The 25,900-nt window shown below is 38.1% G+C and overlaps 1 protein-coding gene across 1 annotated transcript in view; it reads left to right on the top strand.

The window, feature by feature from the left end:
* DNAH7 (dynein axonemal heavy chain 7) overlaps positions 1-25,900 on the top strand; it is a 340,938-nt gene that overhangs the window by 313,163 nt on the left and 1,875 nt on the right. The window contains exons 62-64 of the mRNA XM_025404220.1: positions 15,714-15,866; positions 17,482-17,659; positions 24,688-24,791. Coding sequence (XP_025260005.1) covers positions 15,714-15,866; positions 17,482-17,659; positions 24,688-24,791 — 435 coding nt within the window. The remainder of the gene's footprint in view (positions 1-15,713; positions 15,867-17,481; positions 17,660-24,687; positions 24,792-25,900) is intronic.

Below are 25,900 nucleotides of genomic sequence, written 5' to 3'. Positions count from 1 at the left end.
ATTAAATTATATATAGCATTCATTTATTTAGCAAATATTTGTTTAGCACAAATACTGTGTAAGCACTATTTTGGGTTCTGGGGATAGATAAGATTAGAAAATAATTCTTGCCCTTGAAGAGCTTATAGACTTCTGAGAGTGAGAGTTAATAAACAGGGAAACAAGTATAGAGGATGTTAGATAGGGATAGGACCCTGGATTGGATATATGCTAAGGAGACACAATGTGGTAAGGAATGAGCCCTTGCCCTCATAAAGCACATTTTTTCATTTATTATTATTTTTTTTTAGAGATGGGGTCTCACCCAGGCTGGAGTATAGTGATGTGATTACTGCTCACTGCAGCCTTGAACCCCTGGGCTCAAGAATTGATTTGCCTAACCTTCCTGAGTAGTTGGGACTAGAGGTGTGAGCCACCAAACCTGGCTAATTTATTTTATTTTATTTTATTTTAATTTTTTTAGAGAGATAGGGTCTTGCCATCCTGCTCAGGCTGGTTTTGAACTCCTGGGCTCAAGTGATACTCCTGCCTCGGCCTCCCAAAGTACAGGGATTATAGGTGTGAGCCACCAACTCCTGGCCCAAGCTCAAATTTTAGTGAGGGAGGCAAACTGAAAAATAAACTGGCCAAGTGTGGCGGCTCATGCTTGTAATCCTAGTACTTTGGGAGGGCACAGTGGGAGGATTGCTTGAGCTTAGGAGTTTGAGAACTTCCTTGGCAACACAGCAAGACCTTGTCTCTTCTGGGAAAAAAAAAAAAAAATGCTGGGCATGGTGGTGCATGCTACTCAGGAGGCTGAGACAGGAGGATTGCTGCAGTAGGCTACGATCCTACCCAGCCCAGGCAACAGAGTGAGACCCTGTGTCAAAATAAAAATAAACAAATACATATAAATTTTGGTAAGTGATAAGTTTTATGGAGAAAAATTAAACAAGATTAGGGAGTAGAGAATGATGGGTGAAAACCTCTCTTAGGTTGGGTCAAGTCCCTCTGAGGAATGACTCTTGGAGAAAGACCTAAATTATGTTAAGGGGCAATCCATGGAACGTTTCAGGGAAGAGCATTTCAGGCAGAGGGTATAACACAAATGTAAAGCCAAGAGAAAACATGCTGGGCCTGGTCTAGGAACACAAGTAGGAGGTCTGATTGGCTAGAGTGGAGTGAGCACGAGACAGACACTACTACTAGAGAGAAGACACCAGAGGCTGGATTGTGATGGTGTTAGCCATAGTTAGGATCTGAAATTTTGTTTTATTTTAAAGTATAAATATAAAGAGAAACCTTCAGAGGGTTTTAAGCATTGAAGTGAAATTACCCATTTTGCATTTTTAAAAGTTTAATCACTGCTGAAAGGATTATGGGGAAACAGCAGTACAGACAGAGACCAATGATATGATTGAGAAATCCAGCTGAACTGGTCTCTTGTAGTAGCATTGGAGGCAGAGGGAGGTGGCTGCGTATGAGTTATTACTGAAAGAAGAGTCTACTAGGCTGGCTGAAAATTAATGTGGGTGTGAGCAAGAGAGTAGTCAATGATAACTCCTAAATGTTTGGCCTAAGCAAGTGCAAAGTCTGGGCAAGGAACAGATTTGATGTAAAAAATCAAGAATTATATTTTGGTCATATTAATTTTGAAATGCCTGGTAGACTCAATGGGAAGGTCCAGTTGTTAGATACCTGATTTAGAGTTCAAGAGGGAAGTCAAGTCTGGAGATAAATTTCAGAGTCTGCATCACGTTGATTATATTTGAAAATAAAATGTATAAGTTATCTCAAATATTTTGGTAGTACTGATGAGCATTTTTCGGTGGCAAGCAAGTCTATGCAAACCTATCCACAAAGGCCGAGAAACTGAGAGGGCAAAGAAAGAAGCTGAACAAATCCAGTTTCTCAGAAAGGAACATTTAATAGTGACTTACGAACAGAAGTCATAATGTTCAGGCAGCCGTGAGAGGGGATGGTGGGTCCTCACAGCTTTACCCCCTAGACCCAGGGCTGATGCATCATGGGGAAGGAATGTGTAGGACAATTGAAGATGATCCCTCAGGGAAAGCAATAATGGTATGTGAATCTGCCCAGTGGCACAGTTTAATGTCAAGGTTGTTTTGACCTAAGGGTAGGATTTATGGTAACAGTGGATAAAGTAGAAATCTTAAAGGCATTCTCAACACAGGGGTTAATGAGATGCCAACATGGCAGATTGGCATCCAAGATGGAGTTGCTTTATTCTCCACAAGCATAGATTACTTTGAAGCATCAATTTCTTTCCCGCAACTCATATGAACTACTTATAATGCCCTTTCTCATGCTGTTCTTTCATCTTTCTCTTCATATTTCACTAATTTGAGGAAGAAAATGTTTCAAATTTGAAAAACCTAACTTGACATGATATCTGTGACCAATGTAGCAGTGTAAGTCCTTATATTAAACTCATTTCTTTTTCCAATATCTCAGTGAAATGACACAATCTAACTGGGACAATTTTATATCACATTCTCTAGTATAATGCTAAAACCAGGTGTATTTTTAATGACAATATCCAATACATAAGACAAAATCTATTTCTTACAGTTACACAAAAGGTAAATTATGACAATAAATTCAGCAAACATGTTGAACCTATATATTTGTAAAAGATCAAAGTTCTACTAAAACTTAAAAGTTCAATATTATAAAAATGTCAAAGAATTGCAATTATAGAAGGATTCAATTTTAGTTTACCCAGGATTACAGCAAATATTTAAATACTTAACAGTATTCGCTGCTGGCAGGTCAGTCATCAGGAATTCTCATCTGTGTTATTGGAAATGTAAATTGTTGAACCTCTTTGAAGTACAACTTGGTAATACCAGTAGAAATGTTAAATCTTCTTCATCCTAAATATATATATGTTTATATGTGCACATATATGCAAAGCTATAAGCACAGGAATGGTCAGCACTGCATTGTTTCAATAAGTGATTAACCTTAAATATTATCCAGTGGTTATGATAATATACACAATGAAATGCCCATCAATTAAGAGTGAGATAGTTTTATAGTTGCCGATGTGGAAAGATGCCAAGACATATTGATAAATGAAAAAAGGTGTATAACTTTATGTATTGTTTGACTCAATTTGTGAGTTCTTAAAAATATGCATATTCTCTGTAAAATTATATTCTCCTGAATTTGCCATATTTGCCTTATCATTTACCCTCTGCTTCTCTATATATAAAAGACATATATATTTATAATATACCTTAAAGATATATAATATATATAAAGATATATATATACCCATATATAAATGTTTTCTGAATTATTTGAGAATAGTGGTTGCTTATACCCCTTTATCTCAATACTTTAAGGTATACTTTCTAAAAACAAGAATACTTTTTATAATATCATAATACAATTATCAAATTTAAGAATAAAAACCTAAATATAATATTTTTATCTAATCAGCAATCAAACATTTCTATTTTTCAATCATGCAAATTCTGTCTTTTCTAGCGAAATCTATTCTGACACAGATTTCAGACCAGGATCAAACATTTCATTCGGTTGCCATGTTTCTTTACCTTCTTTATTCCAAGACAGTTTCTCAGCCTTTCTTTATGTTTGATAATATTGACATTTTTTAAGAATACAGAGCAATCATTTTATAAAATGTCCTGTGTTACTTTTTAAATGAAATAAAAAACTAATTGGAAGTTTTTAAAAAGTAAAACAATGAACAAAAGAAATTACACATTATAATTATGGGATAAAGCTGAAGTTATACCCAAGAAAATGTATAGTATTAACTTTATTTTTAATTTAATTATTAAACAAGAAAGATTGAAAAGAAGTGAATTATTTGGCTTAAGAGACAAGAAAAAGGATATCCTGTAAGTTCAGTACTAGAATGAATAAATTTTAAATGCTAAAACTGAACAAAAAAAAAAGGAAATTTTGAGGAGGAATAAAGGTATAGAAGTGTTGAACAACTCCATTTACAAGTTGAGCTAATTGGTGTATATGGAACACTGACTCCCACAAGAGTATAATATACTTTTCTTTTCAAATCAACATGGAACATTTACAAATATTGACTATATAAAAACCATAAAACAAGTCTCAATAAATTAAAAGGTCTGAGATCATCAGTCTATATTCTCTGATCAGAGAAGAATTAAGCTAGAAATGAATAACAAAAGCACAATGAGAAATATCCATATATTTGGAAATTCAGTAAAATACTTCTTAATAACTCACAGCTTAAAGAAAAAATTTAAATGAAAATTTAATAATAATTTCTATTAAATTAGAGTGAACAAATATCAACATGCCAAAAATTGGAGAATGCAGCTTCAAATATATGTTAGAAAAACAAAAAGCATAATAAAATAAAAACAAATTAATGAAATAGAAAACAAACATAATAGACTCAACAAAGCCAAATGGTCATTATTTTAAGACTAATAGAAGCGACAAAGCAAAAAGAGAAGTAACCAAAAACTAATACCAACAATGGAAATGAAGTCATCAAAATAGACACTATAAGAGATCTGAAGATGACATCATGGAAACATTATGCCAATACATTTTGCTTATTTATTTCTTATTTTTGTGGCTATGTAGTAGATGTATATATTTATGGGATACATGAGATATTTTCATATAGGCATACAATGAATAATAATCACATCAGGGTAAATGGGGTATCGATCACCTCAAACATAGATCCTTTGTGTTATAAACAATGAATTATTCTCTTTTAGTTATTTTTAAATGTGCACTTAAGTTACTGACTGTAGTTACTCTGTTGTGCCATCCAATACTAGATCTCCTTCATTCTTTAAAATATTCGTTAACCATCCCTACTATTAACCCTACTACCACTACTCTATCCAGCATCTGGTAGCCATCATTCTACTCTCTAACTCCATGAGTTCAGTTGTTTTAATATTTAGCTTCCGTGGCCCGTGCACGGTAGCTCATGCCTGTAATCCCAGCACTTTGGGAAGTGGAGGCCAGTGGATCACCTGAGGTCAGGAGTTTGAGACCAGCATGGCCAACAGGGTGAAACCCCGTCTCTACTAAAAATACAAAAATTGGCCAAGCATGGTGGGAGATGCCTGTAATCCCAGCTATTTGGGAGGCTGAGGCAGGCGGATTGCTTGAACCAGGAAGGCGGAGGTCGCAGTGAGCCAAGATTGTGTGACTGCACTCCAGCCTGGGTGACAGAGCAAGACTCTGTCTCAAAAAAAAAAAAAAATAACTCCCACAAATTAAATGAGAGCATGCAAAGTTTGTCGTTTAGGGCCTGTCTTTTTTTGCTTAATATAATGATCTCCAGTTCCATCCATTTTGTTGCAAATGACAGGATCTCATTATTTTTTATGACTGAATAGTACACTGTTGTGTGTAAGTACCATGTTTTCTTTATCTGTTCCTTTGTTGATGGACACAGGTTGCTTTCATATCTTGGCTATTGTGAGTAGTGCTTCTATAAACATGGGAGTGCAGATATATCTTCAATATACTGATTTCCTTTCTTTTGGATACATACCTGGCAGTAGGATTGCTGGATCGTACGGTAGCTCTCGTTTTAGTTTTTTGAGGAACCTCCAAACTGTTCTCCACAGTGGTTGTACTAATTTACATCCTCACCAACAGTGTACAAGCGTTCCCTTTTCTCCACATTCTCACCTGCATTTGTTACTGTCTGTCTTTTGGATATAAGCCATTTTAACTTAGGTGAGATGATATCTTATTACAGTTTTGATTTGGGTTTCTCTGATGATCAGTGACATTGAGCACCTTTCCATATGCCTGTTTGCCATTTGTATGTCTTCTTTTGAGAAATGTCTATTCAGATATTTTGCCCATTTTAAAATTGGATTATTAGAGTTTTTCCCACAGAGTTGTTTGACCACCTTATATATTCTGGTTCTCAATCCCTTATCAGACAGGTAGTTTGCAAATATTTTCTCCCATTCTGTGGGTTTTCCATTCATTTTATTGATTGCTTCTTTTGCTGTGTACAAGCTTTTTAACTGGTGTGATCCCATTTGTCTACTTTTGCTTTGTTTGCCTGTGCTTGTGGAGTATTACTCAAGGAATCTTTACCCAATCCAAAATCCTGGAGAGTTTCTTCAGTGTTTCTTCACAGTAGATTCATAGTTTGAGGTCGTAGATTTAAGCCTTTAATCTATTTTAATTTTTTTAATATGGCAAGATGGGGGTCTGGTTTTACTTTTCTGCATATGAATATCCAGATTTCCCAGCACCATTTATTGAAGAGACTGTGTTTTCCCTAAAGTATGTTCTTGGCAACTTTGTCAAAAATGAGTTCGCTGTAGATGTATGGATTTATCTATAGTTCTCCTTTCTGTTCTGTTGGGCTGTGTGTCTGTTTTTATGCCAGTACCATGCTGTTTTGTTTATTATAGCTCTGTAGTATAATTTGAAATCAGATAATGTGATTCCTCCAGTTTTGATCATTTTACTCAGGATAGCTTTGGCTATTCTGGGTCTTATGTGGTTCCATATAAATATTAGGACTTTTTTTCTATTTCTATAAAGAATGTCATAGGTATTTTGATGGGGGTTGCACTGAATCTGTAGACTGCTTTTGGCAGGATGAACATTTTAACAATATTGATTCTTCCAATCTATTGACATGGAATATCTTTCCATTTTATTGTGTCCTCTTCAATTTCTTTCACCAGCATTTTATAGTTTTTATCATAGAGGTCTTCTTACTTCTTTGGTTAAGTCCTAGGTATTTTATCTTTTTGTAGCTATTGTAAATGGGATTGCTTCTTGATTTCTCTTTCAGATTGTTCACTCTTGGCATATAGAGATGCTACTAATTTTTGTATGTTGATTTTATATCCTGTAACTTTACTGAATTTGTTTATCAATTCTAATAGTATTTTTGGTGGAGTCTTTAGGTTTTTCCGAATATAAGATCATATCAACTGCACACAAGGATAATTTGATTTCTTCCTTTCTGATTTGGATGTGCTTTATTTCTTTCCCTTGTCTGATTTCTCTAACTAGGACTTCCAGTACTATGTTGATAACAGTTGTGAAAGTGGACATCCTTGTTATGTTCCACATCTAAGAGGAAAGGCTATCAGCTTTTCTCCATGGAGTATGATAATAGCTGTGGGTCTGTCATATATGACTTTTAATAAGTTGATGTATGTTCCTTCTATACCCAGTTTTTAAGTATTTTTTAATCATTAAGTGATGTTGAATTTTATCAAATGCTTTTTCAGCATAAATTGAAATTATTATATAGTTTTTGTCCTTCATTCTGTTGATATGATGTATCACATTGACTAATTTGTGTATGTTGAATCATTCTTGCATTCTTGGGATAAATCCCACTTGGTCATGATGAATGTATTATTGAATTTAGTTTGCTAGTATTTTGTTCAAGATTTTTGCATCAGTGTTCATCAGGGATATTGGCCTGTAGATTTTTTTTTTTTTCCTGTAGTTTTCTTTGTTTGATATGTCTTTGTCTGGTTTTGGTAAAAGTAATACAGGTCTCATGGAATAAGTTTATAAGTATTCCCTCCACCTCTGTTTTTCAGAATAGCTTGAGTAGGATTGGTACTAATTCTTCTTTAAATGTTTGGTAGAATTCAGTACTGAAGCTATCAGGTCCTGGGTTTTCTTTGCTGGGAGACCCTTTATTATGGTTTTAATCTTATTACTTGTTATTGGTCTGTTCAGGTTTTAGATATCCTCATGGTCCAATCCTGGTAAGTTGTATGTTTCTAGGAATTTCTCCATTTCTTCTAGGTTTTCCAGTTTATTGGTATAATAAATTGCTAATAGTAGGCACTAATGATCCTTTGAATTTACGTGGCATCTATTGTAATGTCTCCTTTTTCATCTCTGATTTTATTTATTTTGGTCTTCTCTCTTTTATTTTCTTAATGTGTCTGAAGTTTTGTTGATTTTGTTTATCTTTTCATAAAACCAACTTTTCATTTTGTTGATTATCTACTTTCTCCATTTCATTTTTTCTGCTCTGATTTTTATTATTTCTTTTCTTATATTAATTTTGGGTTTATTTGCTCTTTCTTCGCTAGTTCTTTAAGATATATCATTAGGGAGTTTATTTGAAGTTTTTCTACTTTTTTGATGTAGGCACTTATAACTATAAACATCCACCTCACTAATTCTTTTCACTGTATCCTGTAGGTTTTTGCATGTTGTGTTTCCATTATCACGTGTTTCAAGAAAATTTTCAATTTCCTTTTTAATTTCTTCATTGATTCACTGGTCTTCAGGAGAATATTGTTTAATTTCATGTATTTGTATAGTTTCCAAAATTCCTCTTGTAATTGATTTCTTGCTTTATTCCATGTAGTCAGAGAGGATACTTGATATTATTTCATTTTTTTGGATATTTTGAAACTTTTTTAGTGGCTTAACATGTGAATGATCCATGTGCTGAGTAAGAAGCATGTGTATTCTGCAGCTACTGGATGAGATGTTCTGTAAATATCTATTAGGACCATTTGATCTGCGGTGCAGTTTAAGTCTGATGTTTCTTTGTTGATTTTCTGTCTGGATGGTCTGTCCAATGCTAAAAGTAGAGTGTTGAAGTCTCCAGCTACTATTTTTATTGGTGTCTATGTCTCTCTTTGACTGTAATAGTTGCTTTATCTTGGTTTTCCAGTGTTGGATGCATATGTATTTAAAATTGTTATATCCTCTTGTTGAATTGACCACTTTATCATTATATAATGGCTTTCTTGGTCTGTTTTTGTAGTTTTTGCCTTGAAATCTACTTTGTCTGATATAAGTCTAGCTACTCCTGCTCTTTTATGGTTTGTATTGGCATGGAATATCTTTATTCTTTTATTTTCAGTCTATATGTATCTTTGTAGGTGAAGTATATTTCTTATGGGCAACAGATCAGTGGGTCTTGTTTTTTAAAAAAATTCATTCAGCCACTCTGTGTTTTGATTGAAAAGTTTAGTCCATTTACATTCAACATTATTGATAAGTAAGTACTTACTCCCACCGTTTTGTTATTTTCTGGTTTTCTCTTCCTTTCCTTCCTCTCCTTCTCTTAGTGAAGGTGATTTTTCTCTGGTAGTATGTTTCAACTTCTTGCTTTTTATTTTTTGTGGATTTATTATATGTTTTTTGATTAGAAGTTACCATGAGGCTTGCAGATAATATCTTGTAACCCATTATTTTAAACTGATGACAATTTAAAACTGATTGCATAAACAAAGAAACAAGCAAAGAGAAACCTAATAAAAACTCTACACTTTACCTTCATCCCTCCTGCTTTTTAACTTTTTGTTTTTCCTATTTATATCCTATTATACTGTCTGTGTCTTGAAAAGTTGTTGTAGTTATTATTTTTGATTTGTTCATCTTTTAGTCTTTCTCCTCAAGATATGAGTAGTATACACACCACACTTACAGTGTTACAATATTCTGTTTTTCTGTGAACTTAGTATTACCCTGAGTTTTATACCTTCAGATAATTTCTTATTGCTCGTTTACATCCTTTTCTTTCAGGTTGTAGAACACCCTTTAGTATTTCTTATAGAACAAGTCTGGTGTGGATGAAATCCCTCAGCTTTTGTTTGTTTGGGAAAGTCTCTTTATTTCTCCTTTATATTTGAAGGATATTTTCACCAGATATACTATTCTAGGGTAAAAGTTTTGTTCCTTCAGCACTTTAAAAATGCCATGCCACTCTCTCCTGGCCTGTAAGGTTTCCACTGAAAAGTCTGCTGCCAGACATATTGGAGTTCCATTGTATGTTGTTTCTTTTATCTTACTGTTTTTAGGATCCTTTCTTTATTTTTTTTACCTTTGGGAGTTTGATTGTTAAATGCCTTGAAGTAGTCTTTTTTGGCTTAAATCTGCTTGGTGTTCTATAACCTTTTTGTACTTGAATATTGATATCATTCTCTAGGTTTAGGAAGTCCTTTGTTACTACTGCTTGAATAAACTTTCTTCCCATATATATCTCTCTTTACCTCTTCTTTAAGGCCAGTAAGTGTTAGATTTGCCCTTTTAAGGCTATTTTCTAGATCTTGTAGGTGTGCTTTCTTCTTTTTTCTTGTATCTCATCTTACTGTGTATTTTCAAATAGCCTGTCTTCTAGCTAACTAGTTGTTTCTTCTGCTTGATTAGTTCTGCTGTTAAGAGACTCTGATGCATTATTCAGCATAATAATTGCATTTTTTAGCTCCAGAATTTCTGCTTCTTTTTAAAAATCTCAATCTCTTTGTTAAATTTATCTCATAGGATTCTGGATTCCTTCTCGGTGTTATTTGGAATCTTTTTTTGCATTTCCTCAAAACGGTTATTTGAATTCTCCGTCTGAAAGGTCACATATCTCTGTATCTCCAGGATTAGTCACTGGTGCCTTATTTAGTTTATTTGGTAAGGTCATGTTTTCTATATGGTCTTATTTTTTATTTTATTTTATTTTTTGCTACCCAGACACTATTCATTATCCTAGATGGTCTTGATGCTTGTGGATGTTTGTCAGTATGTGGGCACTGATAAGTATTTACTGTAGTCTTTGCAGTCTGGGCTTGTTTGTACCCATGCTTCTTGGGAAGGCTCTCCAGATATTTGAAGGGACTTGGATGTTGTGATCTAAGTTTTTGGTCACTGCAGCTGTATCTGCTTTAGGGGGCACTAGAAGCCCAGTAACACTGTAGCTGTTTCAAACTCATGGAGATACTGCCTTGGTGGTCTTGGATAAGGTTCAGAAGATTTCTCTAAATTATAAGGGAAAGAGTCTTGTTCTCTTCTCTTTGTTTCTCATAAACACATAGACTCTCTCTCTCTCTGTGCTGAGCTGCTTGAAGCTTGGGGAGGGATGCCAAAAGTACCCATATGGCCACCAACATTGAGACTGTGCTGGGTCAGACCTGAAACCAGCACAGCAGTGGTCTCATCCAAGGCCTGTTGTAACCACTCCCTGGCTACTGTCTATGTTTGCTCAAGGCCCTGGGGCTCTACAATCAGCAGGTGGCAAAGCCAGCCAGGCTTATGTCCTTCCTTTCACAGCAGTCAGTTCCCCTGGGCCCTGGACCAGTCCAGAGATGCTGCCTCGGAGTCAGAGCCTACAGCCTGAAACCTGAATACTTCACCTGGTGCTCTGTTCTACTGCTGCTGAGCTGGCACCCAAACCATAAGACAAAGCTATTCTCAAACCCAGTTGTGTTGTCTTCTTTCCCCTTTCCACAGGCAGAGGAGCCTCCCCCTGTAGCTACCATCACCACAGGTTCACAGGGAGTACTGCCAGGCTGCTGCTGATCTTCACTCAAGGCCCAAGGGGTCTTCAGCCACCTTGTGGTGAATGTTGCCGGTCAAAGTTAGTCTGTGATTTAATAGCTAGCAAGTAGCCAAGTATTGATTAAGAAGATTTTTCTATTAAAATTTGGTTAGATCAGGTGCAGGTACAGTGGCTCACACCTATAATCCCAGCACTTTGGGAGGCCGAGACAGGAGGATTGCTTGAGGCCAGGAGTTGGAGAGCAGCTGGTCAACATAGTGAGACATCATCTCTATAATTTTTTTTTTTTTTAGACAGGGTCTCACTTTGTCACCCAGGCTGGAGTGCAGTGGCACAATCTTGGCTCACTGCAGCCTCACCCTCCCAGGTTCAAGTGATCCCCTTGCCTCAGTCCCCCAGGTAGCTGGGACTAAAGACCTGCACCACCAACACCCAGCTAATTTTTGTATTTTTTGTAGAGACAGTGTTTCACCATGTTGCCCAGGCTAGTCTTAAACTCCTTTCCAGAAAGGCCATCCAGGAGCCAAGGCCTGGAATCAGGGACCCTAGGAGCCCTCTTGGTGCATACCCCACTGTAGGAGTCAAGCTGGTACCTAAGCTGCAAGTCAAAACCCCCTTTACTCTTCCCTGTGCTTTCCTCAAAAAAGAATCTCTCTTGGTAGCCACCAAGGTGGGAATGTGCAGGGTCACACCTGAAGCCAGCATGGCGCTGAGTCTCAAGGCCCATGGTGTGTACTACCTGGCTACTGCTGCTTATTATTCACTGTCCAAGAGGTCCTTAGCCAGCAGGTGATGAATCCCGCCAGGACTGGGCACTTCTCTTCAAGAGTGCAAGGTTCCTTTGTGACCCAATATGTGTCTAGAAATATTGTCCAGGAGTCAGGGCTTAGAATGTGGGCCCCAGGACTGTTTCCGGTGCCCCATCCTACTGTGGCTGAACTGGCCCCCAAGTTGCAAGACAAAGTCCTCTTTACTCTTCCCTGTCCTCTCCTCAAGCAGTAGGGAGTAGTCTCTCCTGCAGCTGCAAGCTGTGCTGCCTGGGATTGGGAGAGGGGCGGCGCAAGCACTCTGTTAGCCACCCTGGCAGGTGTCTCACTGGATGGCATGCCCCACAAGCCCCTAGCTCCGAGTCTAGCACAGGACTAGGCCTTACCTAGGAATTGTAGTCCCTGTGGCCTAGGCTGCCTTTCAAGTTTATTTAGAACCCCAGAGCACTTTAGCTGGCGGTGGCAAGCCTTGCCGAAACTCAAGTTCCAACCGCTGGGGTGTGTGTTTCCCCTGTAGTTACGGTTGGTCTAAATGCTGCTTTTTTTTTTTTTTTTTTTTTTTTTGAGACGGAGTTTCACTCTTGTTGCCCAGGCTGGAGTGCAATGGTGCGATCTCCGGCTCACTGCAACCTCCACCTCCTGGGTTCAAGCAATTCTCCTGCCTCAGTCTCCCGAACGGCTGGGATTACAGGCATGTGCCACCACAGCCGGCTAATTTTGTATTTTTAATAGAGACGGAGTTTCTCCATGTTGGTCAGGCTGGTGTCGAACTCCCAACCTCAGGTGATCCGCCCGCCTCGGCCTCCCAAGGTGCTGCGATTACAGGGATTACAGGCGTGAGCCGCTGCGCCCAGCCCTAAATGCTTCTTTCACAGGCATCAGCTGAGCTCTTCCTGGTGTTGCTATCTTCTGTGACAAGAAGGCACTGAGTTCCAGCACAGTCTCAATCACTGTGCCATCCCTCCCACAAGCGACAGATTCTCAGTGCCATACCGCCATTGCCGGCTGATGGAGGAGGGGTGGCATCAGCAATTCCAGACTGTCTTTCTTGCCCTCTTCAGTGCCTCTTTCAGTGACTAAAAGTTAAAACTGGGTACTGTGGTCATTCACCTGATTTTTGGTTCTTATGAAGTTGCTTTTTTGTGTAGATAGCTGTTAGATTTGGTGTTCCTGCAGGGAGGATGATTTGTGGAGGCTTCTATTGGCCATCTTGCTCTGCCTCCCTTCTCAAACATTCCAATGCCAATACATTTAAAATGTAAATACATTTTAAAATGTAAATGAAATAGACAAATTCTTGCGAAAACATATGTTACCAAATTGATACAAGAAGAAATAAAAATCGGAATAATCTTTTTTATGTTTAGAAGTTGAATGCATAATTGAAAAACTTTACATGTTAGAAGCCTCTTCTGGTATCTGATAATTTGAGGTTGTCTGCTTCAAGCCTGTAATCCCAGCACTTTGGGAGGCTGAGACGGGTGGATCACGAGGTCAGGAGATCGAGACCATCCTGGCTAACACGGTGAAACCCCGTCTCTACTAAGAAATACAAAAAACTAGCCAGGAGAGGTGGCGGGCACCTGTAGTCCCAGCTACTCGGGAGGCTGAGGCCGGAGAATGGCATGAACCCGGGAGGTGGAGCTTGCAGTGAGCTGAGATCCGGCCACTGCACTCCAGCTTGGGCTACAGAGCGAGACTCCGTCTCAAAAAAAAAAAAAAAAAAAAAAAAAAAAAGAATGGGACATTATCATGTTGAATGAACACAATAAGAATACTGGTGATGGTTGACTGTGGTCTTCAGTGTAGGTTACCTGGCTAGGCTGTTTGTTTAAGAAATATTCAGCTTGATTATGTATTTCTTCTTGACCTGCTTCTTCCTGTGTCCTTCCTGGAAGATAAAGGGCTGGCTCTAGTATTCTAGGAATTAAAAGGGAAAAGAAGCCCCAGGGAATCTGAGCATCCAGTATTCATGCATTCACTTAATCCCCCTGATTTCAGCGTGGTAACTTTGGCCCTAACGGGGCCTGACATTTCCCACTCTAGGGATTTCTGCATTTTCCTCTTCAGGCTGTACTCAAGGTAGGTAATGCGTAGTTTGTGGGGTGGGGGAGAAGATCTAGGATTCTGTTTTTTAAGCCAAGTTTTAATGATCTTTAACACTGCCCTACTCGCCCCACTTTCAGAAGTATCTAGGACCTTCATTCCCAAGATTTAGGGGTATTGTGCAGTGTATGTCTGGTTGATTCTTAGCTTCTCCCCCTGCCAATTTAGGATCAGGTTTCTACGTACCAGTGGTCCATATGCTTTCTAACTCCCACAATTGTGTTGTCATTTTCCCTTCCCCTCTTTGTTTCCACACTTGGGGGCTTATGTCTTTAAAAAGTAAATTCCTTTACTGCTGTTTTAGTGAGGTTTTGAGAAGAAGGCAAATGAAATGTGTATATTTAGTACATCAAATTTACTTCCAAATCTTCTCCCTATGTTAGTTGGAATATTTTCAACTATAGGAAAGACAGAAATGAATAATAGCAACTGGCCCAGTTAAAAGTCAAATAGGAATTTTCAGGGCCTTCAAAGTTTTAACATCTGTGCATCAGTCATTCAAAATGGGAAATGGTCAATCAGACGTCATAATTCAATTCCAGGACATTTTAACTTTTCAAAGTATTTTATGTAATTTTTCTAATTTTATATTTAGCACCATGCATTTTCAGAATGCAGTATAGAGCTGTATTACTTATCCACTTAATAGACAGTAAACTAAGTCAAGGTTAGTCTGTGATTTAATAGCTAGTGAGTAGCCAAGTATTAAGATTTTTCTATTAAAATTTAGTTAGTTCAGGTGCAGGTGCAGTGGCTCATGCTTATAATCCTAGCACTTTGGGAGGTCAAGACAGGAGGATTGCTTGAGGCCAGGAGTTTGAGACTGGCATGGGCAATATAGTGAGACCCCATCTCTACAACTTTTTTTTTGAGACAGGGTCTCACTTTGTCACCCAGGCTGGAGTGCAGTGGCACAATCTTGGCTCACTGCAGCCTCGACCTCCCAGGTTCAAGTAAACTTCTTGCCTCAGCCCCCGAAGTCACTGGGACTACAGGCGTGCACCACCATGCCCAGAAAATTTTTGTATTTTTTGTAGAGATGAGGTTTCGCCATGTGGCCCAGTCTAGTCTTGAACTCCTGAGCTCAAGTGATTCACCTGCCTCGGCCCCAAAGTGCTAGGATTACAGGCATGAGCCACCTTGCCTGGCTTCCTATACAAAACAATTTTAAAAGTAAAAAATCAGTTGGGTGTGGTGATGCATGTCTGTAGTCCCAGTTTCTTGGGAGCCTGAGGTGGAAGGATTAGTTGAGCCCAGAAGGTCGAGGTTGCAGTGAGCCATGATCCCACCACTGCACTCCAGCCTGGGCAATAGAGGAAGATCCCATCTCAAAAAAGAAAAAAAAAAATTGGTTAGATTAAAATTGTTGATATTCTAAGGAATAATTCAGACTGCGTGGCCTACTTGTAAGCAAAAACAAATATCTTCACTTTTTTTTTTCCTGTATGACTCAACCTTAACTAATCACAATGTAAACAGAGGATAATTGTGAAGGAGGTATTTAAAAGGTGGTTGCTTATAGTCTATCATAATCTATACTATTATATTAACCAAGGTTAAATGTGTTTCAGGGGCTTGTAGTCATGTCTACAGATCTTGAAGAAGTGGTTAGCAGCATTTTGAATGTCAAAATTCCAGAAATGTGGATGCGTAAATCCTACCCAAGCCTTAAACCACTTGGCAGCTATGTGAATGACTTCCTTGCAAGACTAAAATTCTTGCAGGTAAGTTCATCCGAATGACCGTATATTGTTAAGTTTCTCCTGTCCATTTTCTTCTTCATAATGCTTACTGTAATGGGTATTTCTCTCTAGTTTTTCTGTGCCTCCCAAGCACAACTCAGCACTACTTAATATTTCATGTAATGTATGTAACTGCTACACCGAACTGTCAAAAAGCTAGTACTAAATGAAGGAAGAAAACATCTAGCTATGTTGGTTTTTCCACTAAGTATTTAACATTAAAATAGATACCTACAGCAGAACATCTTAGAAAGCCAGTCAAGCGACCAGTGAGGGGTATTAGAGCTTCATTGCCCAGCACTTTTCTAGGTCGTGAAATCACTAGATTGCTGGTTCAGCCCAAGTCAGTAATGACCTCAAAGGCTAATTGTCTTGGAAATGTTGAGTGGGCAGAAGCCTATCTACTAATTGTCTGGTAATATTGGTGCTTAACTATGTTCTTATTAACAATTGTACCTATTAGAAATATTGATTCATTTCCTAGATTCTGTATATAATGTGTCAAAAACTGCCTATGAAGAAATTTCTGCAGGGATAAAATGGTTAAACTCCCTTTTGATAATACAGGCCTTTTGTTTGCTACAGTCAATACTAAGGAACTAAGATTGTTTTTGAAGTTATACCTTGGGCTCTTATAGGGAAAAGCGTTTCAAACTCATTTCTTCAGATTTGCTTCTCTAATTTACTATCTAGTTAAAGTTGGTATTCAACTGACTTACCATTAGAATATATGTTATGAACAGAGAATTAAAGTATCTTGATATTTCTAAAGGCCTTAAGGTCTCACTACCCTGCTTCTTCCAGGAATTCCTTATACAATATTGTGTTCCTATATGTTGAATTTTACTGTGTTTTAGTGAAGTAGGAAGAAAAACTTCCAAAACAACCTTCTGTTGGGTACTAATGACTAATTAGAGAGAGAAAAAAAGTGAAAAAAAAAAAAAAACAGAACCATCAGACCAGACTTTATGGGGATCTCTTCTTCCGTTCAACTATATAACATGATATATTGTGTAACAATGCATATCAGATATTCAGTATTGTAGGGAGCCTTTCTGAAAGAATGACGTATAAAACAGACATTTGTTTGCATTAATGCACATTGTAATTTCCAAGCTGATTTGATAGGTATGAAATTGAAGTCAGGACAAACACCGAATATGCCACCTGTTTTTAAACCTTGCGAGTATGGCTTGTTATTACCCAGAGGTCATTTATTAGTTCATCTAAAAGATAATAAGTGTCTTTGGATAAATTTTATTAGGTAGTGTTGTATTCAGAAGTTGAAAGGCTCTCTAGGTGTGGTGGCTCACGCCTGTAATCCCAGCACTCTGGGAGGCTGAGGAAGGCATATTGCTTGAGTCTAGGAGTTCAAGACCAGCCTGGGCAAAATAGCAAAACCCCTTCTCAACTAAAAACACAGAAAAATTAGCCAGGTGTGGTGGTGTGTGCCTGTATTCCCAGCTACTTGGGAGGCTGAGGTGAGAGGCTCGCCTGAGCCCTGCCTGGGCAACCAGAGTGAGACTGTCTCAAAAAAAAAAAAAAAAAAAAAAGTTGAAAGGCGCTACTGTTAGCCCAATTGTGTTTTACACCCTAGCAATGGTACGAGGTTGGTCCTCCTCCAGTCTTCTGGCTTTCTGGCTTCTTCTTCACACAAGCCTTCCTGACTGGTGCCCAGCAGAACTACGCCAGGAAATACACAATTCCTATTGATCTTCTTGGGTTTGACTATGAAGTAATGGAAGACAAAGAATACAAGCATCCTCCTGAGGATGGTAAGTGAGTGACAGAATGAGTCAGCTCATATCTGGGCACTGAACAAAAACATGACATTCTAGCTTACTTTCCTCAGCTGTTAAAAAAGTAATAAACATGAATGTAATTTACCCTAAATGCTGGAGAAAAAAATTATTGAGATACAAAGAGCAAATGAGTGAGCCAGGGGGAAAGAGAGAGAGAAGGAGTGAGGGGGAATGATCAAGCAAATAAGGGAGGAAAATGGTAACAGCAGATGAATCTGGGTAAAGAATATATGTCGTTTGTACTTTTTTGCAAAATTTTGTAAGTTAGAAGTTATTCCTAAAGTGTTAAGAAGGTAATCATCAAATTAACAGCACATGGGATAATCAGCCGTAATCTTATGTTGACTGTGAGGACTTGACATGTACAGCATTGAAAAGAAGGTTTTTCCTGGTCCCTTGAAGTGTATACCTTTGTAGAATCCTAAAATATGTATTCTTTCCTGTTATATATATGTCATTCCAAAACTTGGAGCTTACCATTCCAAAACTTACACCTAATAGAAACATTTGCTTTGTGGTTGAAGGATTGTGAGGAAATCTTTATTTTCTCAATGATTGTCTACACTTTATGGCTACCCTGATGTTTTATTTCAAATTTAGTGGACAAGACCACTATTTTAAATAAGTTATTTTTTAAATGCTACAGATTACAGAATTTTACCAAAATTGTCTTTATATAAATGACATTAATCTCTAAGTGACTGTTAATGTGTACTGCTTTAACTAATGTGTTGAAGACAACTTCCTTATTCATCACTGAATGATGGATTCACTGGCTCACTCTTCTGTCAGGCACTGGAGATATCAACAGGGAACAGTTTAGGATCTTGTCCCTCAACTAATTTATACTGTGGTGGAAGACACTAACAAGTAGATATGTAATCACAACAGTGTATGATAATCACATTAGTGTGCCAAGAAGTTTTATTTTAAATTGATGTCACAAATCTCAAGATGGTTTGTAACACTATGAAGCAATCCCACTACTATTCCCGGGGATATTTGCTTTCCTCCTGTCAAAACAACCACTTATGCCCTCTTTGCCCTTCCTTCTGCTCCCACATCTCACCTTATCCTTCATGGAAAAAAATTAAAAGCCATCTGAAGAGAGCTTTTAGCACCACTGACTCACTGCATTTGTCAACATCTGTACCCTTGAGGAATCTAGATCCCATTTTCTTTTTCCTTCTCAAGGGCTTTGCTCCTTTAATTGTGCCCTCTCTTTCAGGAATAAATGATTTCTCTCATTAATAAATAATTCCTGTCAACCTACAACATGCTCTAGAATCTCTCATCTTAAATCAACCATTTCAATTGTCTTTCTACATCCCCCTCAGCTGCTGTCCCAGATCTCCGCTCACCATTATAGCAAACTTTCTCAAAAGAATTGTCTTTACATGCTGTCTGCAGGTTCTCACTTCCTATTTGTTGTCTACCTTTCATCCTTTCTAATCAACTGATGCTGTTCTTTTCAGAGTTAGCGATGGCTTCCATGTTGACAAATCCCATGAATTCTCTTCTGTCTTCATCTTAATTTCTTAGTGATTTTTACCACTTGCCATCTTCATCTTTCTAGAGACATGCTTCTCTGTTTCCAGGACATCACCCTCTCCTGATTTTCCTTATCTCATTGGCCACATTCATGCAGGTTGGCTGGTTTAGGCTCCCCTAATATTACAGTTTCCAAGGACTCAGTCCTGGGACTATTTCTTTTTTCTGATAGCATCCTAGCCCCAAGTGACCTTATTCTTTTTTGTATCTTTAAACATTAACTCTGCTTATGTCCTCCAAATGTAAATCTCTGAATCTTCAATCTAGATCTTTCCTCTAAGATCAGACCTCCATACCCAATTGCCAACCTGAAATCTCCACTTTGGTATCTCCTGAATATGTAAAATGAGACATTTCCATAAATGGCACCACCATCCAGACAGAAACCCAGGAATTCTTCATTCTTCTGCTCCCTCATCTGTTCATATCAAGGGCAGTTGCTCACCTATCATCCTACTGTCAGCACAACTTTTTTATTTTTTTTGAGACAGGGTCTCACTTTGTCACCCCTGCTACAGTGCAGTGGTGTGATCCTGACTTACTGCAGCCTTGACCTCCTGGGCCCAAGTGATCCTCCCACTCAGCCTCCTGAGTACCTGGGACCAGAGGCGTGCGCCACCATGCCCAGCTAATTTTTTCATTTTTGTATAGACAGGGTCTCCCTGTGTCGTCCAGGCTGTTCTTAGTCTCCTGAGCTCAAGGAATCCACTCATCTTGGGCTCCCAAAGTGCCGGGATTACAGGCGTGAGCCACTGCACCTGGCCCCACCACCTTTTTTATCTTGCCTTCCCCTCTAGCCTTTATCCTGTCTCCCTACTGTCATTACCCACTTATTGCCTTTAATTTGTATAGAAGCCACAGAATTTTTTAAAAAATGAAAATAGATTATATCAGCTTTTGGTCTCCATTGAAAACCCAGACAACTAAATACGTTTTTTCCCTTTGTGGTTTGAATAAAATCCAGACCCCTTATGGTGACAATGAGGCCAGGCGTGTTCTAGCCACCACCCACCCATACAAGCTCATCATGTGCCATTATGCTCAGGTCACACTAACCTCCTGACAGTTTCTAGAACAGCTCACGTTCTTTTCTTTTGGGATCTTGGGAACACCACTTTCATCTGTTGGAGCCGCCCATTTCACCTTATTATCCCCTCTTGCAACTCTGCTTATTAACTTCAAAGCATCAGACTGTAATGATTTTATGTGTTTGTTTCTTTATATCTCTGTCCCTCACTACAGTACAGATACCAGAAGAGCGGTGACCTTGTTTGTCTGCACCATTCTTTCTTGAGTGCCTCTCAGTGTCTAGCACATAAAGGGCCCTCAAATGCTGCTGGGGAAATTCCAAAAATTATGCTACTGGAATCCACTAAAAATGTATGGACTCGAACCCAACCTTTTAAAGATACCTTTTATTCCACTCTCTAATACTTAAACAGTTTTACTGCAGAAACACATTTAAGAACAATGAATGCAAGGAATAAAGAATCATTGGGACATATGATATCTTAGAAATAATATTTTTCAGTCACAGATGCCTAACCTACCATTAATCTGACCATTTGTTCAAAATCTCTTTATTCTTAACTCAAAAGAAACTTTATCCCACTAGAGGCTTTTAAAATAAATAAATAAAACAAATACAGAAGGAAATTTAACAACCTTCTAAGTTATTTATTGAATATAAGCTTTAACAAATTTTTTTCCCATACAGCTCACTATATTACGTCATAAAATACACTAATAAATATGAGTTTGAGCCCCTGCCCTCATAAAATTAAAAGTATAGTTAGATAAATTTAGCAACATACCAGAAGGATAAATAATTTGGCTCAAATTAAGTATTTGGCAATGGAGGAAAGGAATGTTTAAGTTGGGTAAAAGCAAATCAAGGAAAGGGCACGGATCCTTACCGTGGGGCTGCTCTGTACCACTGCTGGGATCCAGAGACTGCCCAGTCCATTACACTGAATCCTCACAGTACCCCTATGGCTCAGATACTACTATTACCGCCATTAGACAAGGTGGAAACTAAGGCTCAGGGGGGTTAAGTAACTTGCTGTAGGTCTCACAGCTAATAATGGACAGAGTTGAGATTCAGACTCAGGTCATCTGGCTCTCATGCTTAGCTGCTTTCTCTATGGCCTACTGAGTATTTTGGTAGAAGTTTGAAAACATCACATTTCTCAGGGAATGTTTTCTTAAAGGAGTGATGGTTACTTCTTAAGTATTTAATTTAGATGCATGAATTTTTTTCCAGTTCTTTTCATATTATTATAATAGGCAGAAGGTGGCATTTGGGTTGAAGTTTGAGCAGCACTGATGATATCTTTTAAGGGTTTTATGTTTTTGAACTCAGCTAAAAGACTGAATTTATAAGCATTGCCAAAAGCTTCTGAACTAGCTAATACCCAAGATTAAACTATTGTGTTGCCCGTTATTATATACTGAACATAATTATTCTACAGGGTAGCTGGTATTTCTTTTTACATTGATTTACTAATTTAATCCACAGAAGCTCTTATTAAAGAAGATCAAGTATTAAAACTCCAAAACTATCTTGAAAACAGTGGAGTAAAAATAAAGCACAACTTATTAAAGGATCCATAAAGCCCATTTAGTGTTCCAAGATCATACACTGAAGAGCAGTCATCAGCTAATTAAACTGTTTTACTGACTACCACAGTGTTGGCCCAGGCTTAATTTATAATAGGTGATAGATTTCTGCAAAATCTCAAACTTTATTATTTTATATACTTACCAACACACACATATGCATTTCACCAATAAGCACACATATCCACAAATTAGCCTTTTTGTCATCCTAGTTTTTTCCTTCCTACTTAGCTAATTATCAGAAAGAAAAAGAGAATCCATGGAATGATTTAGATAAATGGGTTTTTCCCCAAGGAATCAATTTCTCATAGGACCCTAGTGGGAGGGACATAAATCACACCTGAGAACAGCGTGGGATAGAAGCCAAGTTTCTTTTTTTTCCAATCTCTACCCCTTCACCATACTTTATAGATATTTTTGTATGTTCCTGTTTCTAGGTTCTGGGCCTCATAAAGATGTCATCCTTATATACCTAAGATTAAATTAAAATACAATGAAAAGGGGCACCTAAAGGCTACAATGCTGCTGAAAGTTTTTTAGTATTTGAAATCTGTATTAGTGAGGGTTCTCTAGAGGGACAGAACTAATAGGATATATGTATATATGGGAGGGAGTTTATTAAGGAGAACTGACTCACACGATCACAAGGTAAAGTCCCACGGGATAGGCTGTATGCAAGTTAAGGGGCAAGGAAGCCAGTAGTGGATCAGTCAGTCTGAGTCCCAAAACCTCAAAAGTAGGGAAGCAGACAGTGCAGCCTTCAGTCTGTGGCCACAGGCCCAAGAGCCCCTGGCAAACCACTAGAGTAAGTCCAAGAGTCCAAAACCCAGAGAACTTGGAGGCTGATGTTTGAGGGTGGGAAGCATCCAGCATGGGAGAAAGATGAAGGCTGGAAGGCTTAGCAAGTCTGCTCTTTCCAACTTCTGCCTGTTTTATTCTAGCTGCACTGGAAGCTGATTAGATAGTGTCCACCCACATTGAGGGTGGGTCTGCCTCTCCTAGTTCAATTGACTCAAATGTTAATCTCCTTTGGCAACATCCTCACAGACACACCCAGGAACAATACTTTGCATCCTTCAATCCAATCAAGTTGACAATATTAATCGTCACAGGATTCTATATTATAGATGCAACTACCTAAGCTTCCTCTGATCTGAATTGCTAGGTACTACTAGGTGACTCAGTCACCAGTTGACAGCATTGCATAGCATGAAGGGAGGCAGAAAATAGTGAACGAGAGGGGAACTGGAAAAACTGTAGCTGACACTATGTGCTGATGACATCTCACAGATGGCAATGGGCATCACTCATAGAGCAGGACAGCTATGAACAAGGACCTGTTAACATCTGTCATTTTCTATATATTCTATATATCTATATCTTCATGGTCCTTACTAGCCATGAGAAATAAAAATGTATTTAAAGATTCTCACCTTATTTCCTATACAATTGATGGGCTGGAAAGAACTTTTATCCCTATCACCACTTTTCTAGGTGTTGACATGAACTCTTTGGTTTACTTTCTATGATATTATCACTCTTCCCAAATGAGGAATAACTAGTCTGATTGGTTAGAGGCAGAAATTTATTGGGCTATGCTTTCGAGTCAGTCAGGGAGGGTATTAAATAGCTCACTTGGACCTGTGTATAGGTTCTCTTTCTTTTCCATTGTATTTCATACTATAAAGTTCTCCTTCTTTGCCCTATCCCCACCTGTTTTGGTGACTGGTGGACTGGCCTTAGAGCTGGCCACAGAGGTAAAGACGCAGAATGTGCTCTACAGACCCATCTCTTCCCTCACGCAGGTCCACCCCTCCATTGCCCCAGGCTCAAGGTCCATTTTGCAATCCAGCTTTACCAGAGTTATACATTGGCAGTTATTGGACAAGTGCTTTGTCAATTAATAGAACTGATACTGTATTCCAACGTATTCTTCCCATCAGTTAAAACCCAGAGAAAGGGTCTTTCCCCAACTCCATCATTAAACTATCCACATGTGGCCATTTAAATTTAACTATAATTAAAATAAAATTTAAAATTCAGTTATTTGGTCACACCAGCCACATTTCAAGTGTTCAACTTACTAATACCAGCCTCTTGTAGCTAGTGGCTACCATATGGGACAACACATAGAACATTTCCATCATTGCAAAAAGTCCTATTGGACAGCACTGCTGAAGTAGATTTTCATATACAACTCTACAAAAAATGTAAAGCCAAAGAAAGTAACTCATGTTTCACTGATTGCCTAATTTGTACTCTTTAGCTGTTAGTGTACAACATCACTTTCTAGAGAGAGTTCATCACGTGTCTTTCATCATCAACAGACTAAGGAGAGCTCTTGGCAGTAAGAATAAATTCTAAAAGGGGAGGAGCAATTTAATTCTTACGACATTAGAGATCTACAGAGGGGTACTTTGTTCATATGCTGCCCACTGGCCACCACTCGATCCCTATTACCTTTATTAAGAACTATTTTTCCCCCTAGATTTCACAGCTTCTGAAAACACAGTATAATTATTGACTAATTAACAATGTAAATTTGATAACGTTCACACACACTGAGAACTTCCCATAGACTCATTTAAAATTTCTTTCCTCTTTCGTCTTCCACACCTAATTTTACTATTGCATTATTTCACTAGGCAAAGTTTCAATGTTCTTGAAATATGGATGTTAAAACACTCAGGAGATTGCTTTCATTGGAGAACAAGTCTTAGGCTGCAAATCTAGTATCACCTGCATAGTACTTACATTAGAAATTTCAGATTCAGAACTCAATCAAAATGCATATATAAAGTGTAATATTAACGTGTTTCTTTTATATTTAGGTGTTTTCATTCATGGATTATTTCTGGATGGAGCTTCCTGGAATAGAAAGATCAAGAAACTTGCAGAATCGCATCCCAAAATTCTTTATGATACAGTGCCTGTGGTTAGTAAATTCTAATTATATATACATGTGGAATTATTTTATACATATTTTATATATAAAATAGACCCCATCTTGTATGTATATATGCATGTGCATATGTATATATATAAACAAACACATATACAGTCAATTCTTGTTATTCATGGGAATTACGTTCTATAAAGTTGCTTCCAACATTGAATTAGCAAATACTGAACCATTGCTCCTGGGGAAATAAATACAGGGTTATTTCTTTGGTCACAACATTTTTGTTAGCTGATCAATAAATAACCTTATTTGTGTCTGTTTAAAGACACCTTATTTAATATACAATGTTGAGTCATTAACATTAACTCACGGTCAAAATTCTATGAGCTTCGTTGAGACATGAGCTAATATTTTCTCTACGAGGCGTATCAGCCTTCTTGCACTTAGCATTGGCCGGGCGCGATCGCTCAGCACTTTGGGAGGCTGAGGTGGGCGGATCACCTGAGGTTGGGCATTCAAGACCAGCCTGACGAACATGGTGAAACCCTGTCTATACTAAAAATACAAAAATTAGCCGGGCATGGTAGCAGGTACCTGTAATCCCAGCTACTCTGGAGGCTGAGGGAGGAGAATCGCTTGAACCCAGGAGGTGGAGGCTGCGGTGAGCTGAGATCACACCACTGCACTCCACCCTGGGCAACAAGAGCGAAACTCCGTCTCAAAAAAACACAAAAAAAACAGCACTGCGTTACACATGGGGGTCATTTTAAACAGTGAAATCGCCAACAAAAACACAGAAATGTGAAAACTCTGGTACTAAATAGGCCATGAAAAAGGACACTAGTTTACGGTTATGAGGTGAAACAAGAAAGCAGAGCCTCTCACCTGGTTCAACCTGAGCTGGGAAAGTGTGTTGGATGACACAAATCTTTAATGCTCTGCAAATGTCCACCAAGGAGCACGACAATGCTGCCAACTGATTTTAGGATTAGAAATAAACTTTGGTGAGCAGGCAAATTTGGAAATGTGGAATCCACAAATAGTGAGGTCAACTGTATATACATTCACACACGTGTTCATTATATATTTTTTCGTACACTTTGACTTGAAAATGTGAAACTTGCATATTAAAAGATTTTGAA

The sequence above is a fragment of the Theropithecus gelada genome, chromosome 12 (assembly GCF_003255815.1).
Source record: "Theropithecus gelada isolate Dixy chromosome 12, Tgel_1.0, whole genome shotgun sequence".
Lineage (NCBI taxonomy): Eukaryota > Metazoa > Chordata > Mammalia > Primates > Cercopithecidae > Theropithecus > Theropithecus gelada.
Note: the sequence above shows the minus strand (reverse complement) of the source record. Positions and strands in the feature narration are given on the sequence as shown.